This window comes from Crocodylus siamensis, chromosome 4 (genome assembly GCF_052110815.1).
Source record: "Crocodylus siamensis isolate JL-2025a chromosome 4, ASM5211081v1, whole genome shotgun sequence".
Lineage (NCBI taxonomy): Eukaryota > Metazoa > Chordata > Crocodylia > Crocodylidae > Crocodylus > Crocodylus siamensis.
The window spans coordinates 247,593,935-247,612,552 of NC_143398.1; the positions used below are offsets into that span (position 1 = coordinate 247,593,935).

Here is an 18,618-nt window from a genome sequence, read left to right on the forward strand (position 1 = left end):
TGCAGACAGACCAGGGGCAGCCGAGCATGGGGGCAGAGGTGGGTGGAGGAGGGAGCCCAGCAGACGGAGCATCTCCAGCTCTGACCCTGAGCATGGGTGCACAGAGCCCACACGGTGCAGGGTCCCTGGTCCTGGGTCCCCAGCCCCACTCACCAGTCACAGTCACAGCAAAGGTTACCACATCATCGCCGGTGTCACACGCATACGTCCCGGAGTGCAAGGGGCAGGCAGAGCGGACAAGCAGCCTCCTCATGCAGCCCTCTGCCTGGATGGTGATGGCATCGCCCCCAGGCACGGCCTCCCCATCCTTGAGCCAGCGCACGGGGGCGTCGGGCCGGGACACCTCACACTCCAGGAGCAGGGGCAGCCCCGCTGGGAGCGTCTGCACGCGCTGGGCCTCGGGCACTGCTACAATGCGCACCTGCGGGGCTGAGGGCACGTCGCTGTAAGCAGGGGCCAGCGCTCCCACCCAAAGCTATCTGCACGGGGCATGGGACGTTGCACACGGGGCTGGGCACAAGCCCCCACCTGTCTGAGGCCCAGGTGCTGCCCTGCACCATCGCAGCTCCGGTCCCACCCGCCCCTGCGTCCCCTCGGGGAGAGGCAGAGCCCACAGACCCCAGCAGGATCCCCCTACCCCCCATAGGCGCCCACTGCCCTGGTGCCCAGCCCTCGCCCCCGGGGAGCCCACATGAGGGCGGAGGGCAGGTGAGCGCAGCGCTGCGGGGCAGGAGCTCCAGGTGGGAGTCCACGGCACTGCCTTGCCCCAGAACCAGAGGGGCAGCAGCTGCAGCCTGGGCCCAGAGCCCAGCACCTCCCTGTGCCCCCCGCGCAGGGAAACCTCTTCAGCTGAGGAAGCAGCGTGTGCCTGGAGCTCAGAAGATCAGTGCCCTGCAGGGAGCCAGGGCACAAGGGCAGCACTGGACACAGGCCAGGCAGCCAGAGGAGCCAGGCATGAGGCCACGCACAAACTGCCAGCTCCAGCACGGCGCAGGGAAGCAGCAGAGGGGAAGGTGCTCGTGGGCAGGGGTGCGTGGACCAGCGGGGAGGTGGAGATGGTCAATGCCTGGGCCATGTCCACCTAGCCCCATGGCCTCAGCTGTCCTGCCCACCAAGGCCATGCCTCTCCCACCCTCCCCGGCCAGTGCCTCACCTTGCACATGCAGCATGGCCACATCCTGCAGCCCATGGGCCACAAAGCGCACCTCAGCCCCGTCCTCCGTCAGCCGCACCCTGCGGATCTGCAGTGCATGCTCTGTCTTGCTGTGCCAGATGCAGCACCGCCGGCCTTCCTCTTCCTCCTCCTCTGGCACCCTTGCCCCATTGAGGAACCAGGCACCACGCACCAAGGCCGAGAGCTCCAGGGAAAAGATAGCATCCTCGCCCTCTTGCACCACGGCATCCTGCAGGGCTCTTTCCACGCGGGCGAGGGGCACTACGGCACAAGGCGGTGCCTCAGCCGGAGACAGTGGCAGCCAGCGCAGGGGACCAGCCCCTTCCCCTCCCTGGGCATGCTGCTGCCCAGCCCTGCCACCTGCCCTGCCGCCCCTGCCCTCCTGAGCTGCATGCGCCCAGCCACCTCCTCGCAGGACCCAGGACATGTCCCTGTCTCCTAGTTTGGGAAGGGAACGAACTGGGGCTGGTGCTGGGAAGAGCTGTCTAGCTGTGGCGCTCTGCACAAGTCAGCCCCAGAGCCTGGCATCATCCAAACATCAGAATTGGCATTTTCTGGGTCAGACCCAGGGCCGTCCTGCCCCATCTCCCGTGACCCAGGGCAGAGAGCAGAGCTGGAAGGCGAGTGCCCGGGGCTGCGCAGGGCTTTCCCCTGTTCCTCCAACATGGAGGGTCCAGGCAGGTCTGGCACAGAGGCCAGGCCCCTCTCTGCCTGCCCCAGTGCTCCCCGTGCCCCTTTTCTCCACGTACGTGTCCGGTCCCTGCTGGATCATGGCTCCCGCCATGTCTGGGGCCACGAGTCCCCCCTTGGACGCCCCGCGGGGGGAAACAGGACTTTGTTTTTCACAAGTGTCCAGCCCCGCCTGGCAGCACTTGGGTCAGTGAGGATGGGGATGGGGGGCCCCGGCACTCACCGAGGTGCGCGGCGCCGGGGAACTCAACATGAGCGCTGCATCCGTACTTGTTGACAGCGCAGAGGCGGAAGCGGTAGTCGGCCTCGGCGGGGACACTGTCGCCCAGCACCTCCACGGCACCGGCCGTGTCCGTGGTGAGGCACTGCACCCACTCAGCCGTGCCAGCCTCCTGCCGCTCCAGCACGTAGGCGCCGGGTGGGCTGCGATGCACGTCGGGCGCAGGACACCACGTCAACAGCGCGGCGTTGCTGTGCTCCGTGCTCATGCAGGCGGCCACGGGCGTGCTGGGTGGGACACGCTTCGCACCTGAAACACCCGCCCCAGAGGGCTGCTCTGAGACGTCCCCCGAGCAGGGAAGCGATGCCCAGTGTTGGGATCGGGACATGGAGCCTTCCCAGGGGCACGGCACAAGCCCCTGGGAGTCTCAGCCCCATCAGACACAGGACCTGTCCCCTGTAACAGCTCCAGCTCTGACCTGAGCCCTGAGCAGGGAATGGCTGGCACAAGGCATCGCCCGTGCTGGCTCCAATCCACCCCAGGGCAGAGCCGGGCTCCCCGCTCCCCCCCGCCCCACAGCAGGCTCTCACATTTGACGCGGAGCTGGGCCAAGGTCTCTGAGTCCCCAACAGCGAAGGCAATGATGCCAGCGTCCTCCCGTGTCACATGCACCAGGACCAGCAGGTGGGTCTTGCCGAAGCTCTTGAGCACGGTGCAGGGAGACTCCTGCAGCTCCTGCCCGTTGCGGCGCCAGGAGATGCCCTCCACGGCCTCCCGTGTCTCCACGCAGAAGGCGGCGTTCTCCCCCTCCATGACGTCCAGCTTCCGCGGCAGCCGCTTCACAATCATTCCTGGGACACACCGTGAGGGACCGGGCTCATGTGAAAGGGGGCAGCTAGGACCATGGGGTGTGGCAGGGGACCTGGAGTCCCTGGGGGGCAGTTTGGGGTCCCCAGGGTCTCCACGTTGGCAGGGGCAAATGGGTCAGGAGCAAGCAGCAGGGCAGGGCAGGGGTAGAGGCACAAGGCCCCGGCATCATCCCACCCCCTGTCAGTGGCTCTGTGGCCCCATTCCTGCCCCCAACCCCTGCAGTGACCCCGTGGCCCCGGCCCCACACCTCTGACGGAGACCTCAGCAACGCTGCGGCCCTGGTCCTGCATCTCGCAGAGGTAGATGCCGTCATCGTCGGTGCGGGCATCGCGGATGGTGAGGCGCCGCACACGGCCCTGCTCCTCCATGAGGTACTTGGGGCTGGGCTGCAGCGGCTTGTCCTCCAGGTACCACGCTGTGGGGATGGTCTCCAGCGGCACCCGGCACTCCAGCACTGCGTCCTCGCGCTCCTGGACCTCCACGTCCTCCAGCTGCACCTGGAACCGCACCCGGTGCTCTGGGCCGGCCGGGCCGGGGTGGGGAGACGGGTGATGCTGAGCACGCGCGGGGCAGTACCTGGGCGGGGGGCACGGCCTGGCACTGCTGCTCCAGGCCAGCGAGCAAAGCTCCCATCACCTCTTTGCCTCTCGCCGTGTCCCCCAGCACTGCCATCCTGCCTGTGACTCCGCAGCCGGGGGCTCAGCACAACGGCCCCGCGGCACCCCCAGCTAGGGGCTCCTCTCTCCCTGCCCCCAGAGCCTCAGACCCTGCGCGCTGGCTGGCTCCTCTACCCCAGTGGCAAGCCCGTGACTGTCCCCAGGCCCTGCAACGCCCTGCTCCCCCTGCACCGCGGTCCTCTGGGCAGCCCGGCCCCAACAGTGCTCCCCACACGGTGCAGTGCTCTGCGTTCCCCGCCCCTTGGTGCCGACGGCTGGGTCCGGCCCTGGCCCCGGCTACCTGCTCTGCCCAACCCCAGGGGAAGGCGGCCCAGCTCCAGCTCCTCTTGCCGCTTCCCCCACATCCTCCCAGCACAGCAGCTGCGGACATTGCCCCCGCCTGCCCCTTGATCCCCCATACCCAGCCTGCCTCATCTCTGGGCCCTTCCCAGCCCCAGCCGACATTGCACCTGCCTGCCCTGTCTGCCAGCGCCAGCCCCACGACCTGCTGGTCCAACAAGCTCCTTCTGCACCCGCCGGCCCTCCAGGCTGCAAGGGGCTCCCCCAAGCACCTGCAGCACCATGCACCATAGGATCCCAGAGCCGCGGCACCGGAAAGGAGCTGCAGGGTCACGTCCAGTCCCTGCCCTGCTCGAGGCAGGGTCAGCCCTGTCCAAACCAGCCCAGACAAACCCCGAGTCCAATCTCTGAGCACCACAAGATGGGCCCAGGCATCGCCCCTGCCCTGGGGGAAGAAGGGGGCCGCGGCCGCCAGCCCAGCACAGGGACTCTGCAGGCACCTGAGCCCCCATTCAGAGGAGGGGGCAAAGCGTGACCCCTCCCTGTCTGCCCCTGCAGCTATTGCCCCGGAGGAAGCCCCAGTGCTGGTGCGACCCCCATGCCTAGGTTCTCCTTGCCCTGGCCTCGCCCGGCGCCGTCTGTCCCTGGCAGGGCTGCAGGGTTATTCAGGGTGGCAGTTCAGAGGGCAACGTGCAGTCTCTGGCTCTCAGCCCCCTGCTCCCAGTGTCTTGCACCAGTGTCGCCCCTGCCAAGGCCCCTGTGGGTCCCACTGCCTGGGCAGAAGAGACTCCACTCGTCCGGGCAGCACACCCTGGCCTCGAGCCTCAAGGGACCAGCCGGCCTCACAGGCGACAGCCCCCGCGCAGGCGGCTGGCTGTCCCAGGCCCAGCAGCCAGAGCTAGAAGCTGCCCCCAGGAAACATCCCGGGGGGGGATGGAGCTCTGCGGGAGCCCTGGGCAGGACGGGGACCAGAGGGTCCATACGCACACGGCCCAACCCTGCCAGGCAGCAGGACAGGGTGGAGGAGGGAGAGGACAGCGCCTGGGGCGGGGGCACTGGGAGCACGGAGGGGAGCCCAGGAGCGAAGGCCATACGGCAAGGTCCCTGCCAGGAGCCGGAGCTGGGTCACAAAGGGCAGGGAATGAGGGGCAGGGCAGACCCACGCTGCAGCCGCACTGGGGAAGTGTGCCCCAAAGCTGCCCTGCTTGGGGCTGCAGACCAGACAGGGTGCCAAGGGCTCGAGGCTGCCCTGGCCTGGCCGGCTGGGACTGGGAACACCATATCTCGCCGGCGGACGAGGAGCAGGGACAAGTCAGATATGGAGCTTGCACCCCCCGCATCGTCCTGCTGCAGCACCACCCTGGACCCGCTCCGGGGCCCGTGCGAGCGCCGCCCCCGCCCCAGCCCCTGCCTCCACCCGTCGCCCCTTGGCCCCAGCGTGCCCAGCTCCACCCACGGCCAGCACAAGGGGCCCTCGGCACTGCCCAGACTCTCCCAGGCCTCAGCCCCCAGGACTCTGCAGCTGCCGGGGGGGCTCCACCGCCTCACGCAGCAGGTGCCTGGCAGCCGGCCGGCCCCGCGGCTCGGGCCAGAGCCGTCAGCGCTCGTCACTCGCGGGACACTGCCCACCCACAACACCTCAAGCCCTCTGGTGACACCCAATCACTCCTAATGCGGCTCCGGGACACACGGGTGGGCACGGGGCCAGGCCTCGGCCAGCTACAGCCAGCAAGCGCAGACGGCCGCACTGCCCTGACCGCAGCTGCCCCGCCAGGGCAACGGCCAGGCCCAGCAAGCGGTCCCGAGCCGCTAAGGGGTGTGGGGCAGCCAGCCCCCGCCACCCTCTCCCAGGCCAGTACCTCGCACGCGGAGCTGCACGGCGCTGAGCGTCTGGCCGGCCGTGTTGGAGGCGGTGCAGACGTAGAGCCCCTGGTCCTGGGGCTTGCAGTACAGCACCTTCAGGATGAAGTAGCCCTCGCGGTCCTCGTAGGCCAGGTGCCGGCGACCCGGCACGACGGCCTTCCCATCCTTCTTCCACACGATCTCGGGCTTGGGCTTGCCCGTCACGTAGCACCGGAACTTGGCGTGTTTCCCCTCGCTCACGGCAAACGCCTTCGCCCGCGGCGCGCTGGGGGCCGCCTCGCCGTTGGTCAGGGCCGCCCAGGGCTCGGTCTCGGGCCCCGCCGCGTGCCGGCGCCGCGGTCCCGGCTGCTCCGGCGCCTTGTCGCAGCAGCGCTGGGGCAGGCAGTTCCGGGGGGGGCCCAGGGAAGGACCGTCACGCGGGTCCACCAGGAGCACCGCGGCCGCCAGCGCTTCCCCGGCGCGGTTCCGCGCGCGGCACACGTACACGCCGCCGTCCGGGGGCCGGGACCCAAAGATCCGCAGGAAGTGCCAGTCCTCGGGCTCCTTGCCCACGCAGAAGTGGCTGCTCTCGAAGAGGTCGGAGAGCTTGCGCCCGTCCTTCTCCCACTCCAGCACCGGGCCCGGCTGCCCCAGCACCCGGCAGCTGAACGCCACGTCCTCCCCACGGCCGACGCGCAGGGAGAGGGGCCGGGCCAGGAAGACGGGGGCCCGGTCGTCGGGGTGCCCCTCGCAGCGTGGCTCCCCGGGCTCCACCTTGAGCGTGGCAGCAGCGTAGGTCTCGCCGACGCTGTTCTTGGCCTTGCAGATGTACTGCCCGCCGTCCTCGGGCGTCACCCGCGAGACCAGCAGGCTGTACATGTTGCCCTCGGCCTGCACGCGGAAGCGCCCGGCTGGCGCGATGGGCGCCTTGTCCTTCTCCCAGGCGATGCTGGGCTGCGGGTCCCCCGTGATCTGGCACTTAAGGAGGGCATCGGCGCCACTCTGCACAGTGAATGTGCGGGGGTAGGCAAGGAACCTGGGGGCCCCTCCAAACACGTCCATCTCCGCGTCTGCGGGGGCCGCGGCTGGGACCGGGCACCTGTGGGGCAGAACCGCGGCTCACAGCGGGCGTCAGGCTCCGGGAGCAGGGAGCTGCAATGGGGGAGAGGCTGGTGATGCCCCGCCGCCCTGCTAGGAGCCCCAGCCAGCTGGCAAAGGGCCCTGACCCCCCTCGCTCCCAGCAGGGACCGGGCTCCTTGGTGCCGCAGCCCGGTGGACCCCACGCACGCCGCGTGGGCTGCAGCCCGGGCCTGGCCACGCTGCCGCCAGCCCCTGGATTCCCCGCCGGGCTGGGTGCATCGGGTTTCCCTGCCAGCTGCCAGCCCAGCCTATTGTTAGCCAGTTATTTCGGTCTCTGGGGCCCCCGCCTCCCCGGGGACTCTGCGCACTTCCTCAGGGGCTGGAGCTGGGACTCGCGGCGCTGCCCTGGGCATCAAGAGTGGGGAGAGGGCTGCTGGGGGGAACTGGCCCTCGAAGGCAACTGAGCCCAAGGGCCGGATGAGCCGGACGTGAGGGCTCCAGCTCCCCTGGGACAGGGACTCCTGGTAGTCTCCCCCCTGGGCACAAGTGGGGCAAGACCCCCAAGCCCCTTCCCAGCTCAGTGCCGGCGGGAAGCAGGCGACGGTGCCCCCCTCCACCTGAGCCCAGCACCAGCAGGCAGAGGGCAGGGGCAGGGGGCTCTGGAGGCAAGGGACGGGGGCAGCAGACCTCCCCCTCCCGTGGGGACATTCCTGCGGCCTCACGCGCCGCAGCCGCATTCCTGCCGTGCCTGGCCCGGCTCAGCCGCGGCGCTGATAAGGGCTGTCACCGACTCCAGGCCCTTCCCGGGACGGCGCAGGGCCTGCAGTGCTCGCCCGCACCAGGGCAGAGAGTGGAGAGGGTGGGGGCAGGCGGTGGGAGCTGAGGGCAGAGGCCCAGCCCGGGCCCTGCGTGGTGAGGGGCGCAGGGGCAGCTTGCTTGGGAAGAGGCAGCGCAGCAGCCCCTTCCCCGCCCCAGCGCAGGAAGAGCCCCTGCATCCTGCTCACAGGCATTTCTGGTGAACCGAGTTGGTCACCAGAGCCCAGGGCTCACTCATGGATGAACGGACCCAGCCCGGGCTCACGGACCTGCTCCTGGCCCCAGCAGGGACCTCCAGCCCCGCGCCTGCAGGGGACGGCGTCCATCACCCGCACGGGGAGCGGGCAGCTCGGCCCCCCTGGACAGGCTGCGGCCCGCGACACCGCCCTGCCCGGCACACGCCTGTGCCCGTCTCCTGCAGGCCCCGGGCGCCAGGCTGGCAGGCGAGAGGGGCCGGCCGCCAATACTCACGGAGGGGGCCAGGACCCTTCTGCGACGCCGGGACCCTCAGGACGCTGCGCCCATTCCCTGCAAGAGTGCCTGGTCATGCACACCCCGTCCGTCTGTCACGCACACATGCGCTGTCTGGCCCCGCTCCTCGTCGGCTTCTCCGACGCCTCGTCCCTCGTCGCCGCCTGGCCCCTGCGGCCCGGCTCCCCGCCTCGCTCTGCCGCCTGCGCTCTCCCCGGCGGCCACTGCCTCCCCCAGCTCCGCTCCCAGGGTGTCAACACGCAGGGACCCGACGTCACAAATGCCTGCAGCTGCTGTCCCCAAAAATATCCCCTGATGACACGCGGGGCTGATAAGCGGGAGCCTGCTCCGCTCAGAGCCGGGCTGCGCTATGTATAGAGCCCGGCCGGAGCCCGGCCTGGGGCAGGACGCGGAGCAGGGGCTGCCGGGGACCGGGCAGCTCGAGGAGAGCGCAGAGGACACCACAATTCAGAGCAGCCCCCAGGGCAGGATCCCTGGGAGCAAGGGCAGCCCCCACCCTGACCAAGGACCGACAGGAGGAGACCGTTCAAACTGCCCGGCCTCCTCAGGGCCCACGCCCCCCGGGGGGGCTCAGCAGCCCCAGCCACATCCCCCTGCCCGAGCTCCGCCACTGCCTGGGGTCGCAGCCCTGCCCTCCTCCCTGCACCTAGCCTGGCCTGGCCTGGGCCCCTCAGCATGCTCTGCCCTGCCCCTCCACCCCCAGGCCCAGCTGCCCTTCCCCGGGGAGCCCTCTCAGCCCGCCTGGCCCAGACCCAGACCCAGACCCAGACCCCCGTCTCCCCCTACCCCACTCACAGGCCTGGCCGGCCTCCGCTCTCCTGCTCAGGGCTCTCGCAGCCTGGCCTGGCTGGGCCCGCGGTCTTAGCCCCTTTCGCCCCCCAGCTCAGCTCCCCCTCCCCAGGCTTCCCTCCCTCAGGCTGGGAATGGGACCAGGGCAAGGGGCAAGGGGCAAGGGGCAAGGCACCAGGCTCCATGCAAGAAACCCCGTAGCAAGCCCAGAGCACCGTGCAGGGGGCAGGGCCCAGCTGGGGTCATTGGGGCGCAGGCAGGCAGTCTTCTTGCAGCCCTGCCTGCCCAGGTCTCCACATCCCCGCTCCACGGACCCCTCTGCCCGGGGCCTGGGCAGGGGCTGGCGCCTGGGGAACAAGGGCCGGCTGCACCGGCTGGCGTTAGCACGACAGGGACCAAAGGGAGCCCTGCCCCAGGGCCAACAGCTCACGCCAGGGCCTCACATAGGAAATAAGCAGCAACGGGCAGGGTTGGGGGTCACTGCCTGGACTGCCGCACTGCAGGCACCGCATCCTGGAGAGGGGCCCTGGGGGGACCAGGACAAGGGGAGGAAGGCGGCTGGCGAGGGACAACCTGGCCAGCCTGGGAGCTAGAACAACCTCGGGGCTGGAGCTAGACCCCAACAGGACCCAGTGCCTGCAGCCGAGCCCCACTGCCAGGAAGAGCTGCGCAGAGCGGGCCAGGTGCCCTGCCCAGTGCTCAGCACTGCCAGCCCCATGGCGTGAGCAGGGCCAGGCCTCGTTGCAAGCAGAGCGACCCATGCAGAGGCCCCGACTCGCTGCAGGCGCAGGCCAGGTGGTGGGGGAGCTTCGCGCCGCCTTTGCAAGGAGCTGGGCCCGGCGTTGCCTGCGCGCCCAGGCCTGCGCCCCCCTGCCCCAGTCGCCCTCGCGGGGCGGCACTGTCCTTGCATTCCAGACAGCTCCTTGTTTTCGCTGCCCAGAGATAATACTCACGGCTAGCAGACGTTTGCGTCAGTGGCAGATACATCTCAATGCCACCCTGCCCCAGTCAGAGCCCAGCACGAGCTGAGCCAGGCGCGCAGGCTGCGCCCGACAGCGCAGAGGCCCCTGCCCGCCCCAGCCATGCTGCTGCTGCTGCTCCTGCTGCTAGGCCTGCTGGCCTTCCCCGCCCTGCCGGGCTGCAGCGAGGCCGAGGTTGACCGGCAGCTCGTCCTGGCCAAGATCCGGGCCCAGGTCCTGGAGCACCTGAGCCCAGCGGCCCCGAAGGAGTGGAGGGAGGTGCGTCGGCGGCATGCCCCGGGGACCCTGCCTCTCCGGCCACGGGACCTAGAGGACACCTCCCAGGTGATCCTCTTCCCCTCCACAGGTGAGAGCAGGGGCTGGGGTGCGGGGGGTCGGGCAAGTCAGGCTGCGGCTTGGGGGTCAGGGGGCAACTGCAGCAAGGGAAAGTGCCGGAGGAGGCTGTGCTGGGCCAGGGTCCGGGCTGGGGGCTCCTGCGCCCCTCAGCTGGGCCCGCGGGGGCAGGGGCACAGCACTGGGACCGCAGAGCCCCGACCCCGAGCGATGGGGGTAGAGGGTGTGCGGTGCTCCGCACGGGGGGCCAGGGCCAGCCCGGTCCCTGAGACGGCAGAGCCATTAGCCGCCAACACCCACCAGCCCAGCCCCGGCCCCGGCCCCAGCCCCCTGCTAGCCCTGCCCTGGGCTCCCCCACAGCTCTGCCAGAGCCCCTCGCCCCTGCCTGCCCAGTCCTATGGGCCACCACCCCCCACCCCTGCCCCAGGTACCCCGCTCGCCCCGGCCTGGCCCTCCACTGCCGCCTCCAATGCCCCAGATGCAAGCCCCGTTCTCCGCCGCAGCCCCGGGAGGCGCCAGCACCAGCACCAGGCAGGGGCTGCTGGGGACGGTGGCAGGGTGCGGGAGGCCTCCAGACTGGTGAATGTCCCCAGGAGGGATGAACCAGAGCCTCCCCTCTGCCCCGGCAGCAGGACTCCTCCAAGCGCCTGCAGGGCTGTGTCGCCTGCAGCTGCCTCGGCCCCTGCTCCTGGCCGCAGAGGCAGGGACATACCCAGCGCACAAGCCCATGGCTGGTGGGGCAGGGGCTGCAGGGGCATGCACGTCTGGGAGCGGCAGAGGAGGGTCTCGGCTGGCTGGGTACAGGGGTCATGGGCACGGGCCTCACTGGCTGGGTCTGGGGCTCTCCAAGCAGCTGCATGAGCCTGCTTGTGGGGCTTCCTCAGGCACGAGCCCACCTCCCTCATGCACGAGCCCACCTTCCTCGTGCAAGCCTGTATACCATGGTGGCTGTTTCACCAGTGCTTGCACAGCTCACAAGCACCGAAGTGTTCTGGGCCCAGGAGGGGTGTTATCAGCAAGGCCAGGGCAGCATCAGCTCAGCAGCTAGGGCCAGACCACAGCCAGGCCCTGAGCACGCTCCAGCCACCTCCACTCCTGCCATAGGCCAGGCCCCGTCCCCTGCCCCGCGCCCTGGCACTGTTGCAGTTGCTGGACACTGGGGTCAGTCTCCTCGCCCCAGCCCCAGGCAGGCTCTCCTGGGTGCTGGCCAGGCCCAGGGCTCCATAGCACCCAGGCAAGGACCTGGGGGTTGCAGGTGCTCGAGGGAGCTGCTGTGCTTCATGCACAACCCAAGGAGCAGAGCACCCATCCCCAGCCCTGCTCCATCCCCGCCTGCAGCCCTGCAAGCTGGGGGCCACACAAGGGAGCTGCCGGGCTGAGGGCTGGTGACTGGAGACCCCAGCCAGTGCAGACCCGCTTCCTCTGCTTGCAGATGTGCCATGCGAGCCTCCGCAGCCGGCCGCACTCCTGGAAGGTGAGGGAGTCTTCACCTACCTCTTCCAGCCGTCACCACACACGCTGACCCGCATGGTGACCTCTGCCCAGCTCTGGTTCCACACGGGCAGCGCCGCTGCGGTCCCACCAGGCCCCTCCGCCGCCCCCAACCGCTCGACCGCTGGTACTGACGTGCTGATCCTGTCGCCACAGGGCCAAGTGGCCGTGGGGGCTGCAGTGGTGCCGGCGCCCGAGCACTGGACCGTGTTCCAGTTCGCACCCCCGTTCCTGCGCTACGTCTCGCAGCGGCTCTTCGTGCTGCTGGTGCGCTGCCCGCACTGCCCCTGCATGGCTGACGCTGACAAGATGCCCTTCCTCGTGGCCACCACCCGGCCCCGGGGGGCCGACCGAGCCCGGCGCTCCTCAGTGCCCTGGTCCCCCGCTGCCCTCAACCTGCTGCAGCGCCCGTCAGAGGACGTGGCCGCCCATGCCAACTGCCACCGCGCCGCCCTTAACATCTCATTCGAGGAGTTGGGCTGGGACAAGTGGATTGTGCACCCCAGCTCCTTCCTCTTTCACTACTGCCACGGCAGCTGCTCCGATGCTCATGCTCTCACCCACAAGCTGGGCTTCCGCCTCTGCTGCGCAGCCCTGCCAGGCACCATGCGGCCCCTGCGTGTGCGCACCACCTCCGACGGCGGCTACTCCTTCAAGTACGAGACCGTGCCCAACATCCTGGCCCAGGACTGCGCCTGCATCTAGTGCTGCACAGGCCTGCCGGCTCCCCAGGCCCTGCCACGTGGAGCCACAGCGCAGGCATGTCACTGCCCGGCAGCCTCAAGCAACGCCCGCGCCTGGCTGGCACCATATCCTCCCTGCGCACAGCTCGGCCAGCAGCTCCCTCAATCCACTTATTGGCTGTGGACATGGCTCCCTGCTTCTGGCCACCTTGCCTGCCTCTTGTCCGCATGTCGGTCTCTCCCTCCAGATATGCTCGTGGCAGCGAGCTCCCACTGGCACTGGGCAGGTCGGAGCCTGACTCTGCTCCAGCCTGGATTGGGGGATGCCCGAGCTTGACGGGACAGGCCAGAAACACCAGTAATGGGGCAGTGTGAGCCCCGCCACTCCCAGCTCAACGCCCCGCGCCCTCGCCCCAGCAGTGCCAGCACCCCTGGCCCCCAGCCCTGGGCAGAGCAGCACTGGTCAGCACTGGTGCCAGGCTGGGCACCGGTCAGGAGGTACCCCGCGGCCCTGCCGGGCTCTGCTGTGCGGAGGGACTGGCTCTGAGCTGACCCGGGCCTGGGTGCTCTGAGCAGGTCCCGTGCAGGCCAGCCCGGGGCAGTGATGTCTGCCAGGGGAGCCCCCCAGCCCAGCCACAGAGCCCAGCCCCACACGTTGCTGCCTCAGCAGAGCTGCAGGAAGCAGGAGTCAGCAAGGAAGTCACAGGCGTGCACACAAGGGAAGCAGACAGGCGCTGGGCAGGGGGGCCAGTCCAGCCTTGCTAGCAGCCCTGCAGGGCACAGCTCGGCGCCGACCCATCCGGGGCACAGCGGGGCCCTCAGCAACACGGGCGCCCCTTGGTCCACACAAGGGGGTGGGCTCCCCGCGGAGAATCATCCCCCCCTGCAGAAATGGGGGCCAGAGCGAGGCCCAGGTGAAAGGGGGTGGTGGCGCTGGAAGGCCGCAGGGAGTGGCGGAGAGCACCGGCACGGGGGGGAGCAGAACCTGTTCCACCGCCACCTGCTTGTGCACAGAGCAAATAAACCCTTTTTTTTTTTGCAAAAGCAGCTGGATTGCACGCTCCAACCAGCGGCAGCCACGGTGCAGCCTGGCCACTTTGCCAGTGCAGTTGCCAGCCACACCCGTGCAGGGCCTGCGCGCCGGGCAGCTTGCACTGTGGGGAAGGGGCCCAGGCAGCAGGGGGGCTCCAGGCCAAGGGGCCCCAGATGCGGTGCTGGCTACAGAAGGGACAAGGAGGGTGGTGCAGAGGCCCAGCTCTGCCCAGCCCTCGTGCCCAACTCTCTTCCCCCCCCAGGCTCAGGGCACTCTCGCTCAGAGTGCAGCAGGGGTAGAGCCACCAGGCAGGCAGCCGGACCCAGCCATGGACAAGGGCTTTGGTCCATGCGCCAGGGCTGCGCTGTCCCCACGGCCAGCCACGGAGATGCCCCCATCCCCTTCCGCAGGGCAGGGGCCCCTGGCTGCTCTGCGTGCTCCAAGCTGGGCTGGTGGGCTCCTCTCCTCTAGGAGACCGGAGTGATCCCACAGCCGATCCCAGAAGCCGTGTCATTCCCACAGTGCTCTGGGCTCGTCCTGCGCCACCCAGCCCAAAGTGGGTGGTCGTGGAGGGCACTGGCTCAAATCTGGCCCAGGCCTTTGGCCTCTTCGTCTCCAGGGCTACGCCTCCAAGTGGGGCAGGACCATTGGGGCGCGGCAGGACACAGGACTGGAGCTGACAGCAGCCCTCACAGCCCAGGCCAGTGTGCTTGGTGGGCTGTCATCACCTGGAGCAGCTCCCAGCCAGCAAGGCCCAGGCTGCACTGGAGCCCCCATGGCAAGCACCAAGCCCTGCCCCAGCCCCCCCATCCTGCTCACCTGCCCCAGCCCCACGTGCCTCACACCCTGCTCGCCTGCCCCAGACCCCCTGGTCCTCCGCCTCATGGGCTCTCCGCTCTGTTCCCTATGCAGCTCCCCCCTCCCCAAGCAGCCGGACACCATGCTCCATACAAAACATCTGCAGGTTTTACTAAATATAAAAAGACTTCACCAATTGATCAAGTAAAAAAAAAAAAAGGTACAAAAACACCCACGTGAGCCAGGCCCAGACCCCGCCAGCCTGCCTGGCACATCCCCCCGCCCCAGGGGACCCAGAGGCCTGGAATGAGACAGGATCAACTTTGGTCCAGACGCCGTCCGCTTCCACCGCGAGCAGAAGCAAGGCACCTGTGGGGGGGCAGGCTGGGGGCAGAGCCCTGCCTGCAGGGAGCTGGGCGCCCCTCAGCCCCCCACGCACAGTTAGCCACTGCCAGGGGCAGTCGCAGCCTTTCGTACCTAGCGCAGGGGGTGAAGGCGCCTCCCACAGCAGAGGTGTGGCCCCTGAGGCTGGCCACCAAACCCGCGCGAGCTGGATGCTGCTGGCAGGAGGGCCCCAAGCAGCTGGACCCTGCATGAGCCCCTGCTGCTGTGGGGAAGCACCAGCTTGTCAGCCCCCTTCATCCACGGGGACCCCCATGGGCCCTTCCCCACAGCAGCACGTGGCTGGAGGAAGCAGGGAGGGTCCTGTGCCAGGCAGGGCAGGGGTCAGAGCACACGCAGGGCAATCTAGAAAATGTACAAAAATAAGATATTCCCTTTTAAAAAAAGTAAAAAAGCAAAGGAAGGCAAGTTCCTATGGCCCCTCCCAGCCAGGCCGGGCGCGGGGACACCCCACCAGTCCACCCCACGGGAGACGGAAGGGCCGCAGCCCCCGACACAGGCTGCCATCCGTCCGCAGGGGTCTCATCCAGAGCGCACGTGGTCACAGAGCACTGAGCACCATTGCTGTCTCCATGGGCCCTGGTGTGACAACTGCTCACAGCCCTGTGGGAAGCAGAACACGCGGGTCAGGGCTCACGCTGCAGACGCTGAAAGGGACCTGCCTACAGAGCGGTGAGGAGCTCCCTCCCGCCCCGGGAGTCCCAGTGCCATGCTGGGAACCGCAGCCCCTCGGAGCCCAGCACAAGAACTGCCCCGCACTGCCTCAGACCCAGGTCTGTCCTGCCCCATCTCCCACGTCCCGGGGCAGAGTGGAACCGGCGGGCAAGTGCCCGGGGCTGCGCAGGGCTTTCCCCTGTTCCTCCAGCACGGAGGGTCCCGGCAGGGCTGGTGCAGAGGCTGGGCCCTTCGCTCCCTGCCCCAGCGCTCCCCACGCCCCTCTCCTCCCCGCACGTGTCCGGTCCCCAGTGAATCAGGCTGCGCTCTGAGTCCCACCCATCCTTTATGACTCGCTGAAGAAACAGAACTTCATTTTGTTAAACTTGCTACCTGCTCGCTTCGCGTTGTGACTCCTCGTTCTTGTCTGGTGAGCGAGTAACAAATCCTGATTGCGTCTCTCCACAATTCAGGATTTTATAAGCCCTTGTCACGTCCCCACCCAAGCACCTTTCTCCTAAACTGCACAGGCGTAGCCTTTTGGTTTCCCCCGGGGTGCAGGGAAAGCGCCAGCCCTGCAGAGCTCAGCACCCGGGGGGACTATTTGACGTCCAACCTTCACGCGGCGAAGCCGCTTGTAGCTGGGGGCCGCCATCAGCACCCGGGGGGCACGGGGACGGGGCCAGCTCACCTGTGACCCGCTCACAGAGGCCACCCTCCTTTTCGTGGGCGAAGTTGAGGCGGTTCTGCTCGGCAGCGATGCCGTTGGCCTCGGGGCTGCTGCTACGCGAGGGGCTGGCGGTCTCCAGTGTGGGCTGCAGGTGGAAGGCCATCTCCAGGTGCTCCTGAGCCAGCCGCAGGTGCTTGCACAGCCGCTCCAGCTCGTGCTTTGGAGGGGCCCCCACACCACCCAGGGGGTCCCCGTAGTCCAGCTTGTCGTGGGCCAGCGGGGCCTTCAGGGCCAGGGGCTCCTTCTTCAGCGAGTGGTAGGTGGGGGGCGCGCTGGGGGCCTTCTTGGCGTAGTGCGGCGTGGGGCGGGTGTCGTCCGGGGGCGGGAGCTCGCTGCCACGTCCCAGCGCGTCCCGGAGGCGGCCCACGCCCAGGTGGCAGAGCTCGCAGAGGGTGAGCAGGAGGCACAGCCCGCTGACCGCGTACATGATCAGCAGGAAGATGGTCTTCTCGGTGGGCCGCGAGATGAAGCAGTCGACAGTGTGGGGGCAGGGGCTGCGGGAGCACACATAGGAGGGGCTGACCTCCAACTGGTAAAGCAGGTACTGCCCGCCCAGGAAGGCCACCTCCAGCCCTGCGCGGCACAGCAGGTGCAGCACGTAGGCCCGCATCAGCCCGTCCTGCTTGATGCGCCGGCGCCCGTCGTGCTTCTCGCTGCCGTCCTCCCCGCCCTTCTTCTTCTCCCGCTCAGCCTCGATCTCCTCGAAGATCATGGGGTCCTCCTCATTATCGTCCTCTGCCTCCTCGTAGTCCCGCCCAGCGCCGCGGTGCACGACGGGCATGCGTGCCCGGCGCCGCGGGTCAGGGGTGCGGGAGATGCGGTGCATGGCGAAGCCCAGATAGAGCACGGACGGGGTGGCCACCATGATGATCTGGAAGATCCAGAAGCGGACGTGGGACAGAGGCGCGAAGGCGTCGTAGCACACGTTCTCGCAGCCCGGCTGCTGCGTGTTGCACACGAACTTGCTCTGCTCGTCGTAGTAGATGGACTCGCCGCCCACCGCCGTCAGCACGATGCGGAAGACGATAAGCACCGTCAGCCAGATCTTGCCCACGAAGGTCGAGTGGTTGTTGATCTCCTCTAGGAGCCGGGTCAGGAAACTCCAGCTCATCCTGGTCGGGCAGTCAGCTCAGACCCTGCAGCGGGGGGAGAAGGGAAGGCGATAAGCCTCGGAGCCAGCCCAGGCTGTGCCCAGCACCCCCAGCACAGAGAGGATTGCCCCCAGGCACCCCAGCCCAGCTGCAGCAAAGCCCTGGCTTCCCTGTGGGAGAGCCCTACCCGGCTCAGCTTCCTCCTCCCCAGTCCTCACTGCCCGTGTGCCCTGGGGAGCTGCTCCCACTTCCCCATGGGCGTGAGGGTGCCTGGTGCAGAGCCACATCCTGGGCCGAGGACGAGTGTTGCGTCTGGGCAGCGCCCAGGGGTCAGGGGAGGGGCCGTGCTGGCAGGCAGCAGTGCCGGGGCTCAACGCTGCGGGGGCCGAGGCGCCGTATGGCACCGAGGCCAGGCCTGGGGCTGGCTGCAGGGCTGGGCCTCTCCTCCTGCAGCTGCCCTGGGGTTCCCGGGCCCGGAGGCCCCTGCCCCAGGGCGGGCGCTGCCTCCCCAGGGCAGGGGGGGAGGCCCCCGGCCGCGGGGGTGGGCACTAGGCAGGGTGCCGGGGGGTGCACAGCGCACGAGGCCCAGCCATGGGGCACAGGAGGGTCTGGGGGCCCTTGTGGGGGCAGGGCAAGGCAGGGCCCCCTCCCACCCCGGGGTTTGCTCCTCCCGTCAGCGATAACGGGCCCCCTCCCTCCAGCTCCCCGCGCTCCGCGGCGACCCCTGCCCCTCCCGGGCTCCAGCACCGGCCGCCCGCCGCCAGGCCGCGGCCCGGGGCACACGCGGGCGGCCCGGCGGGCGGCGGAGACGGGGCGAGCAGCGGCGGGGCGGAGGCGGCTCGGCCCGCGCTGCCGGGGGGTCCCGGTTCCTCCCGCCTGGCATGGACGGGGGCCGGGGCCGGGGCCGGGGCCGGGCAGCACCTCGGCGGCGGGACACGAGCGGACGGGGCGGGCGCGGAGCCGCAGCCCGCGGGACACGCGCCCGCCCGGCCCTGCTCTGCGCCTCCGCGCCCCGGACGGGCCGGGCCGGGCCGGGCCGCACTCACCGCGGGCCGGGTCGGGTCGGGTCGGGGCGGGCGGGCGGGCGGCGGGCGGCGGGCGGCGGTGCGGGCGGGCGCGGGCAGCGCGGCTGCTGCTGGCGCCGCCAAACAAAGGGCCCCGCGCCCCGCCCCGCCCCGCCCCGCCCCCAGCCCCCTGCGCGGGGCTCCGGCCGGACGGGGCAGCTCCTGCGCGGGGCGGCGCTTGCCCGCCCGGCCCCGGGGAAAGTGACTCAGAGACCGTGCGAGCCGCGGGGGCTGGCGGGTGTCCGGTGTGTCACCGCCGGCCCCGCCCGGCCTTCGCGTCGTGGGGCCCGGCCAGGACCCGGGGCGCGCCCGAGCCGTCCGTCCCGGCCGCGAAACGGCGCCCTCCCCTCCCGGCACCGCCGTCGTGCCCGCGGGGTGTGCGCACACTCGCCCTCCTGCACCGGGCGCGGGGCGAGGTGCAGCTCGAGTC

At 69.6% G+C, this 18,618-nt stretch overlaps 3 protein-coding genes across 10 annotated transcripts in view; 1 reads left to right on the forward strand and 2 right to left on the reverse strand.

Moving 5' to 3' along the window:
• OBSL1 (obscurin like cytoskeletal adaptor 1) overlaps window positions 1–8,363 on the reverse strand; it is a 29,332-nt gene extending 20,969 nt beyond the window's left edge. For 4 of the 8 annotated variants that reach the window (XR_016442140.1, XR_016442142.1, XR_016442141.1 and 1 more), the window contains exons 1-7: window positions 8,120–8,363; window positions 5,770–6,851; window positions 3,202–3,471; window positions 2,675–2,935; window positions 2,088–2,393; window positions 1,154–1,435; window positions 154–429 (exon numbers count right to left, since the gene is read on the reverse strand). Coding sequence is in view for 5 of the 8 variants with exons in the window: in XM_090046232.1 (XP_089902358.1) it covers window positions 154–429; window positions 1,154–1,435; window positions 2,088–2,393; window positions 2,675–2,935; window positions 3,202–3,471; window positions 5,770–6,851; window positions 8,120–8,196 (2,554 nt within the window). In the remaining 3 variants the exon portion in view is untranslated. Of the gene's footprint in view, window positions 1–153; window positions 430–1,153; window positions 1,436–2,087; window positions 2,394–2,674; window positions 2,936–3,201; window positions 3,472–5,769; window positions 6,905–8,119 lie in introns of all 8 variants that reach the window. The other 4 variants (XM_090046230.1, XM_090046228.1, XM_090046229.1 and 1 more) reach the window with 3 other exon arrangements.
• A 1,648-nt stretch (window positions 8,364–10,011) lies between these two features.
• INHA (inhibin subunit alpha) lies at window positions 10,012–12,438 on the forward strand. The gene is made up of 2 exons (XM_090046241.1): window positions 10,012–10,255; window positions 11,675–12,438. The coding sequence occupies exons 1-2, from the start codon at window positions 10,012–10,014 to the stop codon at window positions 12,436–12,438; spliced, it is 1,008 nt and encodes a 335-aa protein (XP_089902367.1).
• A 1,955-nt stretch (window positions 12,439–14,393) lies between these two features.
• LOC149867828 (gap junction gamma-1 protein-like) lies at window positions 14,394–18,372 on the reverse strand. Its single transcript, XM_090046240.1, has 3 exons — window positions 18,171–18,372; window positions 15,995–17,169; window positions 14,394–15,252 (listed from the first exon to the last, which is right to left on the reverse strand). Exons 2-3 carry the CDS (start codon window positions 17,142–17,144, stop codon window positions 15,245–15,247), a joined length of 1,158 nt encoding a protein of 385 aa, XP_089902366.1. The 5' UTR covers window positions 17,145–17,169; window positions 18,171–18,372; the 3' UTR covers window positions 14,394–15,244.
• Window positions 18,373–18,618: the final 246 nt, after the last annotated feature.